The 18,325-nt window shown below is 47.4% G+C and overlaps 3 protein-coding genes; all 3 read left to right on the forward strand.

Annotated features, from left to right (window-relative positions):
- Positions 1-800: 800 nt before the first annotated feature.
- Positions 801-3,877, forward strand: GSTUM_00011165001 (uncharacterized protein). XM_002841750.2 has 9 exons: positions 801-1,784; positions 1,853-1,881; positions 2,042-2,097; positions 2,197-2,263; positions 2,319-2,453; positions 2,514-2,631; positions 2,688-2,966; positions 3,034-3,251; positions 3,312-3,877. Exons 1-9 carry the CDS (start codon positions 1,476-1,478, stop codon positions 3,343-3,345), a joined length of 1,245 nt encoding a protein of 414 aa, XP_002841796.1. The 5' UTR covers positions 801-1,475; the 3' UTR covers positions 3,346-3,877.
- Positions 3,878-4,342: 465 nt separating this feature from the next.
- GSTUM_00011166001 (uncharacterized protein) lies at positions 4,343-5,824 on the forward strand (the record flags this gene model as incomplete). The annotated part of the gene is made up of 3 exons (XM_002841751.1): positions 4,343-4,492; positions 4,626-4,745; positions 4,805-5,824. The coding sequence occupies 3 exons, from the start codon at positions 4,343-4,345 to the stop codon at positions 5,822-5,824; spliced, it is 1,290 nt and encodes a 429-aa protein (XP_002841797.1).
- A 5,624-nt stretch (positions 5,825-11,448) lies between these two features.
- GSTUM_00011168001 (uncharacterized protein) lies at positions 11,449-17,222 on the forward strand. XM_002841752.2 has 11 exons: positions 11,449-11,508; positions 11,596-12,160; positions 12,244-13,365; positions 13,435-14,125; positions 14,202-14,523; positions 14,581-14,971; positions 15,029-15,106; positions 15,169-15,509; positions 15,573-15,732; positions 15,787-15,929; positions 16,134-17,222. Exons 3-11 carry the CDS (start codon positions 12,910-12,912, stop codon positions 16,873-16,875), a joined length of 3,324 nt encoding a protein of 1,107 aa, XP_002841798.1. The 5' UTR covers positions 11,449-11,508; positions 11,596-12,160; positions 12,244-12,909; the 3' UTR covers positions 16,876-17,222.
- The last annotated feature ends 1,103 nt before the right edge of the window (positions 17,223-18,325 follow it).

Raw genomic sequence — 18,325 nt, forward strand, 5'->3', positions numbered from 1 at the left:
CAAGGTTGCCTGCCTCCGAAACTCACCCAAATTTTGCTTCGACCTCAAGAGTTATTCCAGCGGGAAATCACCTCTCGAGGAATAGAATCTCCCCCCGTAAATGTGTTCACTGCGCTATTTGGAGAAGGAATGGGTAATATAATAGCAAATGAGGTTGGTCGAAAGTTTGGGAGGAATTGGCTGTCTCGAAGGCTGATTCTAAGCTAGTCAACAGGCACCATACCCTCTGCGGGCTTGAAGCTTCCTCTGTCTGCTCCGAACTCTTCACTTCAACTGCTTTCTTTTCTTTTCTTTTACCGGTATTTCTTATTTTCTTTTCGACATTTTCCCACCCTCCCTTTTTCTGAACTTGCCTCTACGAGTACGGTAGACTACCGTCCTTCTGTTCCTCCGCCTCAATTTCTCCTCACCACTCTTTACGATTTCTTTTCTTTTTACATTAAATTTTGTGGATTCGTCTGTAACCGCGGCGAATTGGTGGATGCATCGCTCTACTCTTTTCCTCATACTGCACCTTCCTTAGAAGGGTTAGAATACTTGGTACCCTACGCTACCGCATTTACCGTCTGTATGCTTGTTATGGTCGGCAGCTGGCAGGATCCTTTTTCTCCTTCTCTCTTACCGGTATCTCACGCTATCCTCGCTGTCCTGGGGACAGTCGTAGCGCTCACTAGAGTTGAGGGAAAAAAGGAGAAAGCTCCCTTCTTCTCTGTTTGTAGTGCTTTCACACACGTTAATCCATCATCTTCCCCCTCCACCTTGACCTTTTTACACTCCCCTCCAGGCAAATGTGCTGTGGTGCCTCTTACTCTCATTCCCTCTCTCCCCACTTCCAACCATTTTACTTATTTCTCACGCTCTCTAGCTTTCAAAAGAAAAAAGAGAAAAAAGAAAAAAAAAGTCACCGACGGGGACACCTGTACTCGTAGGTTGAGTGAGGCAGAGAAAAAGAAAGGTTGTTAAGAAATTCCCCATTCCCAGGCTTGCACGGTATTCCCTACCCCGCTTCTTTTTCGTCCGTGTCCGTTCTTTCATTCTCTTCCTTCCCTTTCCTCTGCTGTGTGTTGTGGTAACGTATCCCTCTCATACTTGTGCTTCCATTCTTTTCTGCCCTCCCTCCATCCTTAAAAAAAACAAAGTTACCGGCTCCCAGCTCCTTGGGTCCGTATATAATCCTGTTCGGGGGCCACAATACAAAGTGGAAGATTTTTTTTTTCCATAAAAGTTGCACAGCTGCCCTTTCGCCTTTTATTCGCCTTCCATTTTATCCATCCCGTACCTGACACTCTCCCGAAGACCTGGGTCCGCTCATCCTTTCAGGTTATTCGTTACCTGTTTCGCGGAAGGAAGGAACAAACTCGACTGCATCTATAATTGCCAACTTCAACTCGCCGGATTCTTTTTTACTACCATCTACTCTTCTCATCTAATTTGCTTCTATCATCTGTTAGCCACTAGGCGAGCGATATTAATCGATGAGTGGACGACCTGTGGGTAGGGCACTTCCGCCCTTCGATAGCACTATGAATGAACCCGTGAGTGGGGCACTCCCGCCCCTCGATAGCACTATGAGTGGACAACCCGTGGGTGGGGCACTTCCGCCCTTCGATAGCACTATGAGTGAACGACCCGTGGGTGGGGCACTCCCGCCCCTCGATAGCACTGTGAGTGGACAACCCGTGAGTAGGGCACCTCCGCCCCTCGATAGCACGATGAGTGGTCAATCCGTGGGTGCGGCACTTCCGCCCCTTGATTGCACGAATATTGAGGTGGACTCTGGGATGGTATGTTTTGTGCTCACTGCTTAATTTCGTACGGACCTGTGGGGCATTGAGTTGATTGGAAACGTTAGGACTATCATGAAAGTGATGAGGATCAAGTGTGAGTTTTTGTCCTGCCCCTCTTTGGAATCTTGGCAATCCCTCCTTGCATAACATGTAACTTTGCCTACTTCCCGTTCCCCCTGCGTTTGCGCTCCACGTACCATTTCCCCGGAGTTTTCCCGTGACTGATCGACGAGCTTGGATGGGTTGTGGAATAGTCCGAGTGGGTGCGTGTCGATAACGTCTAGTGTAGTCGACTACCAGTACGAACATGGTGAGTTTTTGTTTTTGTTTTCGGATCCCCACCTGTCGCTTAACATCCTGGCTTGACTCGATTTCCTTTAGAACTCACTGCTAAAATGCCATTATGCAGGTCGCCGATACCATTCTTATTCGCAGGGCAATTATCCAATGCCGAATGATGAGACGGAGCAGGATCGGTATGTTGGGATTGAGTGCCCCGGAATTGAACCATGGGCCCCTAATATACCATAGGCTCGATATGCACCATCAAATCTTTCTGAAAATGTTGAATGGGAGATTGTTTCTCGCGCCGCTAGATCGGAATCCACCCAAACGAATTTTGGACATCGGCACGGGAACTGGGATTTGGGCGCTCGATATGGCGGAGTAGGTTCCACGGGGACTAGCCTGGAGACCCTCAATTGCTAACGGTCCTTATCACGCTAGACACTTTCCGCATGCTCATGTCATAGGAACTGACTTAAGCCCCATTCAACCGACAATGGTCCTACCGAACTGCCGTTTTGAGGTCGACGATGCAGAACTTGAATGGACGTGGCCACCGGTAATACCCGCTCCCTCCCCCTCTTCTTCAATGGCGCTAACGTTGGGGTTATACAGGGCCATTTCGACTTTATACACTCTCGACTTCTTGGCCAAAGCATCAAGAACTGGGAAACCTACCTCGCCCAAATGTTCCACCACCTGAAGCCTGGTGGCTATGTAGAGCTGATCGAGCACTTAATGGACGTCCGTAGCGACGATGGTAGTTATCCTGAGAATTGTGCTCTGCGCCAATACATGCACAATCTCAATCTAGCACTGGAGCAGATGGGTCTACCCGCTATCGCCACAAAGCTAAGGCAATTAGTCACCAACGCCGGATTTGTAAATGTCACGGTACGTCTAATCACCACTCCCGCATGCATATAGCGAAGCAGGTCAAGGGTATTGACAAGGAGGATAGGAGGAAGTCCGCAACATGCCCTGGGGCCCCTGGCCCAGGGACCCTAGGATGAAAGAAATAGGGTACTGGGCGTTGCTCAATTCAGATAGCTCTTTCGAGGCATACGGGCTAGCGTCATTCACGCGGGTGCTAGGAATGACAGGGGAGGAAGCCAGAGAACTTTGTACAAGGGCTCAAAGGGATCTCAAGAATAAACACATTCATGTGTACAATCCAAAGTATGCCCCATCGTTCCCTCGAAGTGCCTTGTTGAAGCCCTGGAATTTTAACGGGAATAGTTACTTTATCGTTGCCAGAAAGCCCTTCATTTAACTTGCGCCCCACTCATCTGCTCCCGGACATTTTATTTTTTCTCTTTTATTTTCATTATATCAAATTTCGTATTCTCCATAGTGACAGGTGTTGCTATGGCTACCACCCCGAGGCACCACCCGTGGTGATTAGCAGATTGATGTCAAAACTCTGGTTCATTGAGGTATGCCGCATGCCGTGGATCCTAGATGATAAACGTGCGGGAGTTCATACACATTTTCCTTTCCTCGCATTTCCTTTCAGTTCTCGTTTTTTATCCTGGGGGTTTTCATCTTATATCATAGGCGTGAAGGAGTCGGGGGAAGAATGGCTAGTCTTCTTCTCCTTAATTCTTTTTTTCTTTTCTTTTACTTGTCACCATTACCATCTGATAGGATCTCATTCTAGCCATTCATAATTTGTAAATGAAGTTATGACCTGCCTATTGAGTTTTGCTTGTATATATCAAGAGCATAGGCGTTTTTGGTATTATTTTTTAATTTTTTTCTCTTATGATTTATCTCGCTAGGTGCTCACTTTATTTGATAAGGTTAGGCAATGAGGTAAGGTAGGTTATTAATAATTTGTGATAACAGCATTGCAATATGTTCGGTTTCCACTTTCTAGTCTAGGTATCGCTACTGCAGTCTTCACTGTACAGTACTGTACTCGTACTCGAATAGTACCCACGACGAAAGCGGGCTGGTGACGAATAGCGTGCTGTATTTGGTGGGCAGAATGGAACTCGTCAAAGTAGGGTAACAAAAACTTGTTGCTGATCCTTGTTCGTCACCAGCCCAGTTTCGTCGTGGGTATGATACATGAATAGCACTGTTCTGCCGTAGACTACCGGTATCCTGCAGCAACTTACCCTGCCCAGGGGAGGTGGGCAGCTCATATAGAAGTAAATCCAAACCAAATGAGAGACCTCTCAGCTCAGTTGGATTCAATTCGGCTTCAATCAAATTCCCAGTCAGATTTCCGACCACTTAGATTTTTCCCCCCAGAAATACGTAAAATGGCCGAATATATTGGACAGAAGATACATATGTTGCCAACGCCTTCGGCTGTCATATCCCGGCCGGTGTTGGAGAAAAACTGCTCTCGTGTACTGCAGGCAGTGGATGCGTTGTCTGTGGGGTTTAGGCCGCATGTAAAGACTCATAAGGTGGGCTTTTCCCTCTCTTTTCTGTTCTCCTCTGATGTCTATTTCGAGGTGGCGATATGAAAAAGCAATGGTTGTACGGGACTAGGTTATATTTAGATGGAGATTAGCTTACGGGATGGTTTGGCATGCCCAGACGGTGGAGGTTAGTCGGCTGCAGCTTGGCCGGGAGGCTCGTGGTGGGAAGGTTGTTATATCGACCGTGAGGGAAGCCGAAGGGTTGGGTCCATTGATTATGGAGGGTGTTGTTAAGGATGTGTGTTCCTCCTCCTACTTGCCATGATTTCTCCAATCATTTATTGATGAGATGCAAAGATTCTTTATGGGATGCCTATCCCCGTATCGTCCATCTACCGGCTACAAAGGCTCGAAGAATCCTACTCGGGATTGGAGATATCTGTATTGGTCGACCACCCCGCCCAAGTCCGTGCACTCAGAGCCGCCGGCGTGGACTGGAACGTCTATGTAAAACTAGACATGGGCACCCGCCGTGCCGGCATCGCGCATGACTCCCCGGCCTTCGGGGAATTGCTGGCGTGTGTAAAGGAGTCCGACATCGGTCTTGCAGGATTCTACTGCCACGCCGGCCATTCCTACAGCGTCAGTGATTCCGACGAGGCACTGGCCTTGCTGCGAGAGGAGGTCGATACAGCGGTTGATGCGGCAGGCAAGGCCGAGGCGCAGGGTGTCTTGCCACCACTATTCACTGGCTGGACGTTGTCCGTCGGTGCAACCCCGACCATTATTTCTACTGCTGGAGCGGGAATTCCTGGTCAAGTACCGCCAAAACTCCAAAAAATGATTTCCTTCTTTGCAGACCTTCGGGAAAAGGGCATGCACGTAGAATTCCACGCGGGGGTATACACAATGCTCGACCTCCAACAATTATCAACCCACGCCTCCACCGCCACTCCAGAAGGCCTAGGAACCTCCGACCTCGCGCTAACGATCCTCGCGGAAGTAGTCTCACTGTACCCCCGTCGGGGGGCCAGCGGTGAGAACGAAGCCCTCATAAATGTTGGCACCGTCGGCCTCGGGCGGGAGCCGGGAAGGGCGTACTCGGGCTGGGGCACCGTCTCGAGCTGGCGTGCAGAGAACGAAGCAGAGTTTGAGCACGAGCTTGAGGGCGCTGGGTGGGTCGTTGGTCGCATCTCCCAGGAGCATGGAATCCTCACGGAGGTTCCAAACGGGAATGTGAGCAGCGTTCGGCTTGGGAGTAAGGTTAGGATCTGGCCGCAGCATGCGTGCATTGCGGGTAGTGGATACGAGAGGTACTTTGTCGTTGACGAGGATGAGGTTGTGGTTGGTGTTTGGGCAAGGTGGAGGGGGTGGTAGAGGGGGTGGTAGGTCTGCCTTCTCATTGCTGTACGGTCGTAATAGACAATCTCCTTCGTTCAACATGAGCTGTGGATCTACGTCGTATAACACCCACACCACAATCGAAAGCTCCACCGAATCAAGAAAAAAAACCAAAAATATAAAAACCAAGCCTCTTCAAGACATCCTGTTCCCCGATCCTCCCATCCCCTCCTCTTTCTCAGGATCCACTCACACCTACCCGCCCCGTCCACCACATACGTTCCTTATCTCCCAACCGCCCAATTCCCAATACGCCCGATGCGTGTGACATTGGTTTACGATACTCTCTACTCGTACATTACTCGAGTATGGTACAAGTACTCGAGTATAGCTGAGGTTTACTTTTTTTTTTTTTTTTTGCAAGAATTGAAATAGTGATCATGCGGCTTGTGCGCTGCAGGTGTGTGCATGTGTGGAAAAAGCAAGGGGAGAGAGATTTTCTAAGTGGTCGAGTGAGACCCTGTGAGGGGGTGTGAGTGAGTGAAACTTGGTAGTGCAATTCTCCGGCCAGGGGTGAGGGCTTGATGAAGACTGGGATAAAGCTGGGGGGGGGGGGTATGCGTGGCTGCAGGGTTTGAGTGGATGGTAAGTAGAGGCTGTGCCATGGGCGTTGACTTGTGGATAGACTGCTGTGGGTAATGTACGTACTCGAGTACTGGTTATGGGAAGGGAGGCGGTGAGATAGAATGTGCGTTACCAAGTGATGGGTGCATGATATTTTCGTTAGCTAGACTGTCCGAGCGTAGGTTCGAAGATGGTTGTAAGGTAGAGAGAGGCTAAAAAGAACGCTGATGGTGGGAGTAAGGAAACAGTAAAGACCCCCCCCGGTAACAAAGGCTCCCTACTGTATCTGTGGGATGGTCAGTGTTTGGCAATTACATTGGATGCTAGCCTACTGGTAACTGAGCGATGCCAGGGTTCTGTTTCGAACCTTCACCCATTCTGATGGCGCTCTCTGCACCGCAAAAGGTTGAGATAGCCAAAGCTCGAACTCGGGGAGATGCTACCTAGCCAGCAGAGGTGATGGTAATATATTTCCGGGGTATAGAACAGTTGTGGGTAGATTTGGTATTTCATATATATATATATGTGTTGTCGAGAATCATTCCTGCCACCGATCCTAGGCTTTGATAGACGCGTGACGAGTGTGAGTCAGTCACTCTACTTTCAGATGTGATACCCGGGTGACAAGGTTTAATCGAGGATGGTTAGAATTTTGGATAACCAATGTCCCACAGGGCATGGTATCATTGGTCGATTACCGTAGTAGAGTCCCTTTCTTACCAACCTTATTCCCCCGCTTCCTGCGCACGATTACCTGTAGTTTGGATGCGAGACCGGTTTGCCGATGGCAGCGTTTGACCAGTGGATTATCTAGTACAACATATTGGTATTAAGTAGTGCCGAGGCGTTTTTAAAAAGAACTACTACCGCATACCGCCTAGACCCGAGCGAAAGGGGCCAATTTTTGACGTCACGCAATAGCAGTCTTTTCGAAAAACGCCTCGACATTGCGAGTAGACAGTGCCGTGCAGTAAAAAACGTTCCGACCCATGAGCGGCAGCGGGTGTCGGTCAGTCCACCGTTTCCGTGGCTTCAACTTGGCGACGAGTCCTTTTCCGAGTGTTGGTTTTGTTCGACGAGTGGGGGTATTCCAAAGCGTGCGCAAGGGTGATGGAAAATGTGTTGCGTGGCTGAGAAGATTTGCGTGTCGAGACTTCACGATGGCTGTTATTGAGTGAGGTATGGGGTCTTTGTTATTGGGATTCCATATAGAATTGGGGGAAGTAAAAATTGGCTATAAAATACGGGTGTCGTAATAATTGCCGGGATTGGGTGGTTGGAGGAACGGTATTGACAATTTGTGAGAGTGATGGGAATATAGTGCTTGGTTGGGGGAGGTCAGTATTGTCAATCTGTAGGAGTGAAAGGACAATGGGGTGATATGTTATTTGGTTGATTATGGAAGGTTAAGGTAAATAGGTATTGGGACCTAACTTAGTTGATTACTGAATAAGAAATAATAAAAAATACAATTATCATAATAATATTATTGTAATACTTATTATGTGATATCAAAGAAGTAAAAGTGTGGCTGTGTTATGGTATGATAATATTATCATACCACATTTTTCCCTTCTCCAACAAAAGGGCGCATCATCGATCAATTATCTCTCTATTAAGAACTATCAATTAACATACTTTTTTTTTTTTTTTTTTTAAACCCCCCCCCTTCCCCCGTAATATATCTCCTAGTAATCCCAACAATCTAGACGGGGGGGAATCAATTCGTTAAATTGGTGGGAGCATATAATTATTGAATGGCAAGAACCGTATTTCCCAGCTACGCCGGAGACAGAGACTATTCAAGAAGAAAGGCGTGAATGCCGAGTTCTTGCTCTTGGCTCACCTAAACCTTGCTCTACAACTCTAGTGCCCGTGGGAATAGCCACCAGTACCGACTGTTAGCAGCCCTCCTGGGGCTTTCGGACTATAGCCTAGCTAGCACGAGTGCGTCCGGGTGCCCTGTGAAGAAAGATGGAGAATGGGGGAAAAAAAAGGAGGCGAATGGGGAAGAGGCAGTGCCAGGAGGTGTCTAGTTACTTGAAACCTAGTACCAGGAGATGTAATGTCAGTGGGGTGATTGGGATTCCCTAGGTATGATATCGTAACTCCTGGCGAGCCACGCTTTTAGTATCATCTTCGGGCTACGCAAGTTTTTTTTGGCCCTGGGGAGCGGTTAGTGTTAGGGAAGTTCTAGATAAAATACGGAACCAGAACAAGAAAAGTGTGGACCTGTGATTGGAGGTCTACTACACACATGGGGGTCCTTGACTAGGCGGCACTACTCATAAGTAAGAATGATGTATCTACATAATAATATTATGATAGTAGATTACGTACACACCCCAAAAACACCTGACCAGCATACATGCGAAGATGGAAGGCTAACCGCCTCCTCTTCCTGTTGTTCCTGCGCTTCTCGCTTCCTTTTCTCTCTGATTGCTTTTCTCCTTAATTCTTTACTCTGAAAAATCTCAATACACAATCAATCCTTTATCTCGTCCAGTCCAATAGCTACATAACCATTTCTAACAGTTAGTGTGATATCTTAACTATGATACTATGTATCATAATAGCATAATAATGTTATGATAGCTATGATAATAGTATAAACTATTAGGACTTGCGAACCTAGCCCTCACCGCTAGGGGTGTATCAGGGCTTGGGGGGACTGCTTTTGGTAGTAGGCTTAAGGAACGGGCTAGCAAGGGTATTGATGGTCAGGTATGGAAATGTGGGTTCGGCAGACCTGTATAATGGGTTGCTTTGGGGGGTTTCCGGGAATTCACATTGCTAAAGCCAAGAAGTTATTGGTGATATCAAGTCCTGGGGGCAGAGCGGGCGGGCTAGACGCCAGAGAAATCTCTTGTGTCTGGGCGTACGGTACTTGGGTAAGGTAAGTGAGTAAGTGGGCTCCTTCGAATAGCCAAAGTGTACTGTACAGCCACTGGACAGAAGCGTTCGCAAAACATGCCTCACATTAGTCGTCCGCCCTTGCTAAAAGAACAGCTCATTGCAAGATATGAGGGGTACTAAGAAAGGGATTATTCGGCGGATATTAGCTTGCGGTATTCAGAAATTTCTTCCCCTAATTTGTATAGCTTGTATGGGTATGAAGAAGTCGAAACCGACAATATTGAGACTGTGGAATACTCTTTTATTTCCCCCATTCAAACACTACAAAATACATATGAGTTGAGTTTAGAAACCGATTGTATCATACCCAAGGATTGTGGGTACCACGGAGGTAATTAGCTGCTAAGAAGAGGGTAGCATAAAATTTACCCTAGTTTGCCGGATGATTCCTGAGATGTTTTCCGAAAAATTATAGAAACATGTACAAAGTCCAGTATCAAACATGACGGAGTAGCTGCAGTTCTGGAAACCGGGGGAGATTTAATGGGGTATTAGATATCGATTTATATCTTTCTTGTTCCCACTATTCAGCTATGCTCTCCGTTCATCACCACTTTTTCTTATCCGGGCTCGCCAATCACTCCTTGGTCGTTGACTTCCAGTAAAGGGGAGCAATGAGGGAACGAATTCCAAGACCCCAACTTGGCCGATTGCGCAATCACGATTAAAAACATGTCTCGGATCGCGAACACTTCTATCGAGTGGTTGTACTAAAAACTATAATTGACATACTGCCCCTTGCTCCGACCCCGGAAGTTATTGGAGGAATCGCAGGGTTTGGTCTGTTGGAAGGGTTCTGTATTTTCGGTTTTGTTCTAGCTTTGTGAGATAGAATATTCTGTTGATGCATACACTACTCCCGTCATATCATAGCACTGGAACTGTGGATGTGAGAACTTGGAAGGCGAGACTAGTGGTGATACTTAGTAGGGTGATACTTAGTAGGGTTTGAAATTTATTTTCTTGTTTTCTTATGTGAGTGGGTGATGTGTGTTACTCTCTTTCCGTAGGAGTTATTGGAACCAAGAGTAGCTTACACTCCTTTCTTTTTATAATAATAATATTATGATACAACCTCACATTCAAATTTCTTTTTCTCACTATTCCAGCCACTGGGTATATTAACACCGGTGCTCCTAGTCGTCCAGTCAGACGACCATCGACGGCCGTCCGACTGCGACTGGACGGGACTGACTATAATAGGGAGGTTCTGTCGTGTGCGTGAACCTGAACATGAACGCTGCATTGTGTCACAAATGGACTATCCTCTTCATCAAGAAAAACAGGCTCTGGGGGATAGGAGAAATATTCGAGCACCCGAACCTGAACAGACATGATAAATTTATCCCTATCCAGAATAGACACATGCTACTATCGTAGCTTGCATAAAATAATCCTGGGCCAATCAGCCACTTTGTTTACATTGTTTACGAGTATCTATAGTACGAGTACTGTACTCGTACATGCTCAAGTTCACACTAATTCATGAACTATACAAGTTCACGCTTAGCCTGCTTTCTGGTGTGCACCTGAATTAGCTTGCCTTCCCAACCATGTTTGGGTAGTGGGTGAGTGTTGCTGTGGCAACAAGAGCAAGTTCACGTTCATGACCGCTTACAGAACCTCCCTAATGATAAGAACTCGGTACTCGTAGCTCACTACCCAGCCGTGCCAGCGATAATTTAATGCTGGACGGGGAAGCCGCTTTCTTTATCTTGGTCCATGTCGGCGATGGGCGGAGCGCCTGGATCAGGTTTGTACTGTACTCGAGTACTCGTACCGCCATCGATGATAGAATCGGGGCGGGAAAAAAGCTCGCTTTGAACGCGGATAGTGCTTAGGTGCCACTCCGTTATCTGTCTCCCCGACATTCTGTCTGATTACAGTATGGGCTTCGCGGTTTCTCCGCCAGGGTACGGCGCTCGGGGATACTGCTCGAATAGCACGGTAGACTATATCCGAGGGACATTCCATTTCACGCGGGGAGCCATACGAGAACAGAGACACTACCAGTACGATAACAGTCGGTAGATACCGGTAAGCATCCTGTGTCGTCCTGGGCATATCCTCCCACTTTTTCCAAGCTTTGCAGAAAAAAGAAGCCTCGATAAAATCCCACGAGAGCTGCAGTCCTTTCTTTCTTTCTTTCTTTTTTTTGGGGTGTTTTTTTTTCCAGCGCGGTGAGAAGCAGATCCCCACAGGAACACAGCAAGAAATCTCTCCCAAGAGGAGAAGTGAGTTGTCCATGATTGACTGATTGCATACAGTGGAACATTGCTCAGGGCACATCGCATGGCGAACCGGTTTTGGTTTTTTTATTATTTTTTTTCCTCCTTTTTCTACGGTATTGCAGACCTGCAGCCTGCAGGACCAATGGGATCCCGGGGAAGAATAGAACTGCCGAAAAAGCGAGCTTGGATTCGCCCGGAAGAAGTAAGCGAATGCGGATAAACCAGTGAGATACCGGTAGTCGATGGGGGTACCTGGTACATACTGGTACAATAATAAACCTTTCCTCAACACTGGGGCAGGGAGGAGTGAGGTTCGGGGGGCATCTTTTGAGGAGCCGATTCCTGGTCTGGCCTCCGCTCTGGTGGCTGACCTAACCCTCTTCTTTCACAACCGTAAAAACTGCTTTTCTTCCGGAGTCGAGCCCGTCGATGGCTCTTCTTCCCCGGTTAATTCTCTGCTCTAGTTCAATTGCATCCCAACTTGGGGTTGCGTGCTAGGCGCTCTCTCTCTCTCTCTCGTCTCACAAGGCGCGTCAAGATTTTATTCCGTTCCCTTTTCTGGGCTTTCTCGTCTCGTCTCCTCTTTTTTTTCCATACCGCAGTAATTCTCCCTTCTTCCGCAAGTATCATATTATTACCTGATAGGTTCTCTTTTCTTTTTTCTGCTATCTGACGCGCTGAGAGGGAAAGTCTGGAACGAGGGGGCAAAAATAGAAGGGAGGACAATACCGTAGAGGAATAGGAACCTTTTGACTCAGGCGCTCGAGTTTGCTTGCAAAGACTTGAAGCCCTTTTCTAGGATTTTTTTCTCACTTTGGAGGTGTTTATTTTCTTTCCCTTCTTCCCTTTCTATTTCTTCCTCAGGCATAAACTCGCATTATTATTTTTCTTGAACTTCTTTTCTGCTGCTCACTGCCGCCTTGTGTGGTGAACGAGGTAAACGATAGACGGAGGGAGAAAGGAGTGAGGTTTGTTTCCTTGAAGCTTAACCACTCCGCTCCTTGCAGTCTGCACCACGCTTTTCTCAACCATTTCCTCCAACCCGTATCATACGCCCTCTCGCCTGCGTCAAGTAACCCGCAGTAACAAAGGGCAGCTTTGCCGCTGCTTCATTGTCGAATTGGATTGTCTTGCGTCATTCTCTTACACCGCCACCACTGTGAGGTTTGCCTCATACAATCTCATAACGCCGTCGTGAGTTAGGGCTCTGTACAAGTAGTCACTAAGAAAGGAAGGAAGGGAGAAAAGCGAGAGGTTTGGGGGAGGAGATCCGGGGCCCTTCACAGCATCTACCTTCCTTCTCTACCCCCTTCTTCCTTCTCTCATCCCCCAACCCTTCTTCGATCGAATATGGAGAATAATGGAAATATTGTCTCCTTGGGCGACACCTACCATCCTGGGACTTCGTTAGCACCGGATGTCGTGTTCTACATCCACTACGCCTACCCAGTATCTCTCTTTTTCTTCTTTCTATTCACACTGACTTGGTGGGGGATCTCGACTTCTGAATCTTCGAAACCCACTCCACCGCCTGTTACTGGCATCTACGACAACGGGAAGAGAAAGAAAAGGCGCCAGAGGTCGGGCCGAGCTAACAGTGGCCTTTTCGGAAGGATCGCAGAGCGATTTCCCGGAGGCGCGAAAGCCAAAGGAAAGAAGGTGGCCGATGATAAACTAACTCCGCTGAGAAAGGCCGCGTTCAATTGGTTATTGGTCGGTGTAATTTTCACCTTAGTCGCGAACTCAACAAACGTCATTTTGCATGCTTTGACAAAGAAGGGTTGGTGGTGCGGGAAAGATTATGTTGTGAGTGAAACGTACCTCCTGAATACGCACTTTGGTCATTGGTCACTAATGTACTCGGCTCCCATCTAGATCTGCACTGTCTCGCTGCTCTTCATATATGCAATCATCCTAATCTCGCAGCTTGATAACATCCTTTACCCCACATTACCCCATCTCGCATCGTGGTTTTTTGGTTTGGTTGGCGAGGTTGTTCTCTTGGTAGCGAACATTTTCACTTATGGAGAGAAGCATGGTCCGTTGATTGGTGGGAGTGGTGTAGGTGTCGGAGCTTCCAAAAACCGCTTTTCACTACACAATTGGGATATTGTAGACTTATCTATCGATGTTCTTCGGATTGTCTTCCTCGTGCTATTGGTCGGGCTATACGTTTTCCTCATCATACTCTCGGGGCAGGAATCTGACGATAGTGACTCGGAGGAGAGCAGCTCACTTTTAGCCTCCTCTTCCTCATCTACGGTCGACGGTGCGCCAGATTATGGCTCTGTCCCCGCGCATAGAAAACATGGTGTCCCAGAGCCATCGACTCATGCCCCGGCTGGATGGGGTAGGCGGGCTGTTGTTGGAAAGCAAAGCTGGTGGGAATATGTCCAAGGCTACACCATCTTTTTCCCATACCTCTGGCCAAGTAAGGATAGGAGGCTGCAGTTCCTCATGATAATTTGTTTTATACTCATGGTGCTCCAACGTGGTATAAACGTGATGGTGCCGATACAACTTGGAAAGATTACAAATATCCTCGGCGGGTCAAACGGAGAACTGCGTAATATTATCCTTGTCTTTATAATTTCATGTTGTGGTTTGTGTGCTTCGGAAAGACTAACCCATCAAAATGGCAGCACGTCTCCCATATGTCCAAATACTTCTATATATTGTTTACAGGTTCCTTCAAGGCAACATGGGTATTCTTGGTGCTATCCGTAGCATGTTGTGGATACCGATTGGCCAATATTCGTACCAAGCCTTATCAACCTCAGCGTTTGAACATGTTCACTCCCTGTCACTCGACTTCCATCTTGGCAAAAAGACTGGAGAAGTTTTGAGTGCCCTTAGCAAGGGCAATGCTATTAATACCTTCCTTGAACAAGTTACATTCCAAGTCGTTCCCATGTTGTTTGATTTGGTGGTTGCAGTTGTATACTTCCTTGTCTCTTTTGATGCGTGAGTTTCGGATATTTTCATTATTCAGTTATAACACCTTCTGACTCTGGTACCTAGGTATTATGCGCTTATCGTGGCTATTGTCACCCTGTGTTATTTGTACATTACAGTGAGGATGGCCCAATGGCGCGCGGATATTCGTAGGGAGATGGTCAACAGGTCTCGCGACGAGGATGCTGTCAAAAACGATTCTATGGTAGCCTATGAAACTGTCAAGTACTTTAACGCCGAAGGCTACGAGTTTGGTAGGTATAGAGATGCTGTCAGAGCCTATCAGAAGGCAGAGTACAAGGTCCTCTTCAGTTTGAACATTATGAATGTCACTCAAAACCTCGTTTTCACTATCGGACTTGTTGTGGCTTGTTTTCTGAGTGCATGGCAAGTTTCGACCGGTGAAACATCGGTTGGAAGTTTCGTCTCCTTGCTGGCATATCTGGCGCAGTTACAGGTTAGTAACTTACCGAACTCCTGTCACCGTGATCGGTGTGCTAAGTGAGTAAACTAGGGCCCCTTGAACTTCTTCGGGACATTCTATCGAAGCATCCAGAGTTCCATGATCAACTCCGAGCGTATGCTTGAATTGGTGAGAAGTCTTTTGTCCGGGGTTCATTGATTTATACTGATGCAAACCTCCTTGATTTACAGTTCAAGGAGCAGCCTACCGTCGTTGATGCGCCGCACGCTGAGAAGCTTACTAAATGCGAGGGTGAAATTTCCTTCAAGGATGTGCATTTCTCTTATGATGCTCGGAAGCCAGCCCTACGCGGGCTTGACTTTGTGGCTAAACCAGGAACTACTACTGCGTTTGTTGGTGAGAGTGGTGGTGGCAAAACAACGGTTTTGAGGCTTCTTTTCAGATTTTATAACATCGAGGAGGGTAGTATAGAGGTTGATGGAAAGGATGTACGAGATATTACGATCGACTCGTTGAGGTCGCATATTGGCGTTGTTCCCCAGGACACCGTGCTTTTCAACGAGAGCGTAATGTGAGTTATCCCCATCCTAGCGATCGCAAGAACGAAGACACGGATATGCTGATTGATTGAAAGGTACAACTTGAAATATGCCAACCCTAACGCAACTGATGAAATGGTATTCGAGGCCTGCAGAGCAGCCAGCATCCATGATAAGATTATGAGCTTCCCTGATCGCTATAACACTAAGGTTGGCGAGCGAGGGTTAAGGCTTTCCGGGGGGGAAAAGCAAAGGGTGAGGGTCACAAATGGGCGGGTCTTAACAGCATGCTAATAAAGTGAGGTCCAGGTCGCAATTGCACGAACGATCTTGAAAAATCCCAAAATAATTCTCCTAGATGAAGCCACTGCTGCATTGGACTCTGAAACAGAGCAGCATATTCAGGCCGCGCTGAGGGAGCTTGCTAAAGGTCGAACTACCCTTGTCATCGCGTAAGTAAATTCCTTCGTATTAGTTATGCTGTTAGTTTCGCGGCTGGGGTGATAGTACTACCCCATGCGGGGGACAACTTGCATCTACCTGCATCCTTTACCCTTTGCCCACCAATTTGTTGATTGCTGGTTTGCTTCTATTGGAACATTACAACCGAGTGTGCGTCAATGCATAGTATTAACTCAACCTCTTCCGATCCATAGCCATCGCCTGTCAACCATCACAGCTGCCAATCAAATTCTCTGCCTTCACGAAGGACAAGTCGCTGAAGCCGGCACTCACGACGAACTACTTGCCAAGAATGGGCGTTATGCGATGATGTGGAGAAAGCAAATCCGGGCAGAACAGAAGCAAAAGAAAGCGGCGATGAAGAAGGACGATGAATCTGAATCATCAACCGAGGACACCGATGAGTCGCTTATCGATCTGGCTCCTTCCCACCCGTCGGGGTTTCCCGGAAATGGCAGCATGTTAGAGAACGAGGCCGTCACCCCGGAAATGATTGATACACCCCCCGGTGAATTGAGCCTTATGCCGGTAATCGCTAGTGCGCAAAACACTGCGGGTGGAGGTCCTAGCACCACAGAAATCGAGGTCACCCCTAAGACAGCTGCGGCCGAGAGAGTCGTGGAGGAGAGTCCAGTTTTGAGTCCAGTGACTAGTCCGCTGGCGAGTCCTGAACCGCCTTCTAGGAAAGGCAAGGGCAAGAATAGGGGAGGGCTGAGAAGAAGTGGTAGTGCACTATCAGCAAGCGTCGGCGGATCAAGCGGGGGGCCACCACTAAGCTCTCATGGAAAATGGAGTACCCGGGGCATTAAGAGGGCGCTCAGCTTCAAAGACTCTATACTCCATCGAAGGTCGGCGGGTGTTGCTGGAAGTGGTAGTCCGAGCGGCAGTGAAAGGGGCAGCGAGAGGGGGAGCGGGAGGAGTATCGATAATAAATAGTTGGAACAGCGCCCGGAGGCGGGGGGAAATAAAATTGCATCATGGCGGACGAGACGAGGCGGCGAAAATAATGATAATTTGCATTGATGAATATAACGACGGATACGGGTGCCGGATCTAAAGCGGAGGAACAAAAGCATAATCAGAAGTTTATACTGGGATAGATTTTGTTCATTTCTCATCAACGAACGAACAAACGAACAAAGAAATTATTCAGCCATCTGTCAAGGAGTCGGACGGTTGCACGAGTTTTATTTGTGTATTGTAACGAGGGGATCGACGGGTGTATGGAAGGGGAAGGGAAGGGTATCATGGGCCAGACCATTGTTAATGAAATCATTGTCTGATGTCGACTCTCCTCTCCCTCTGTTTTTCTTCTTTTTTTCTTGTTCAGATTTTTGTTCTGTCTTTATGATACATTGTATCATATCTCTCCTAGAATACATTTTTCTGAGCAAGTAATTTATCCATGTGCACTTTTTTCTACTTTTTTTTCCCCCCAAGTCTATTATATTATATTATAATATTATATATATTATATGGTAAAGGTCTCATATGCCATTAATGTTTTCAAAAATCTCCTCAAATACTACAGTACTAACAAATTTCAAAAGTATTCGGACACCTTGGCCCCAAGAGAAAATCTGGTGCCAAGCCTTTTGAGTAAATAGGGTAAATCCATTCTGAGTTGACAAACACCTGTATTACAACAAACATTCTTATCCAACCATGAGCCCGATCCACCCAACTGTAAATCAGAAGTGAGGTAAGAGAACTTATGTACTAACAGAAATATATGATAGGCTAATTTATAATAATTAGGAAGGGAGATTACCCTACGGTGGCATGCTGTGATCATCACCTATTGTTGTCAGGATGTTCCTATAAGCTTCCAGCAAATTCAAGCAGTTACTGGGGTTCCAAAATCTATGGCCAGTGATATCTGGAAGCATGCACTTTCTAATGCAGAGAGAGCTTGGCTTCAAACTCAGTCTCTAGTGCTGCCTCTTCTGGCAGAACTTCCTTTAGTGCTACCTCCTCCTATGGCACTTCTTTCCATGCTACCACTGGAGGTAGTACTCCCTTTGCCATTACCACCTTGGATGGTACTTCCTTCTGTGCTGCCCTTTCAGGCAGTACACTCTTTGGCTTTACCACTTCCGGCAGAGCTTCCTTCTGTGCTGCCTCTCCAGGCAGCATTCTTTTAGGCTCTACCATCTCCGGCGGTACTTCCTGTAGTGCTGCCACTTCAGGCAGTACTCCCTTTGACTCCACCACCTCTGGCAGTACTTTCATCTGTGCTGCTTCTTCAGGCAATACTCCCTTTAGCTTTACCACCTCCGGCGGAGCTTTCTTCTGTGCTGCCTCTTCAGGCAGCACTCTCTTCAGCTCTGCTACCTCTGGCAATAACGCGTTGGACAATTGGAATCCAACCGATCCGGGGTCGACT

The sequence above is a fragment of the Tuber melanosporum genome (assembly GCF_000151645.1).
Source record: "Tuber melanosporum whole genome shotgun sequence assembly, scaffold_8, strain Mel28".
NCBI classification, from domain to species: Eukaryota; Fungi; Ascomycota; class Pezizomycetes; order Pezizales; family Tuberaceae; genus Tuber; species Tuber melanosporum.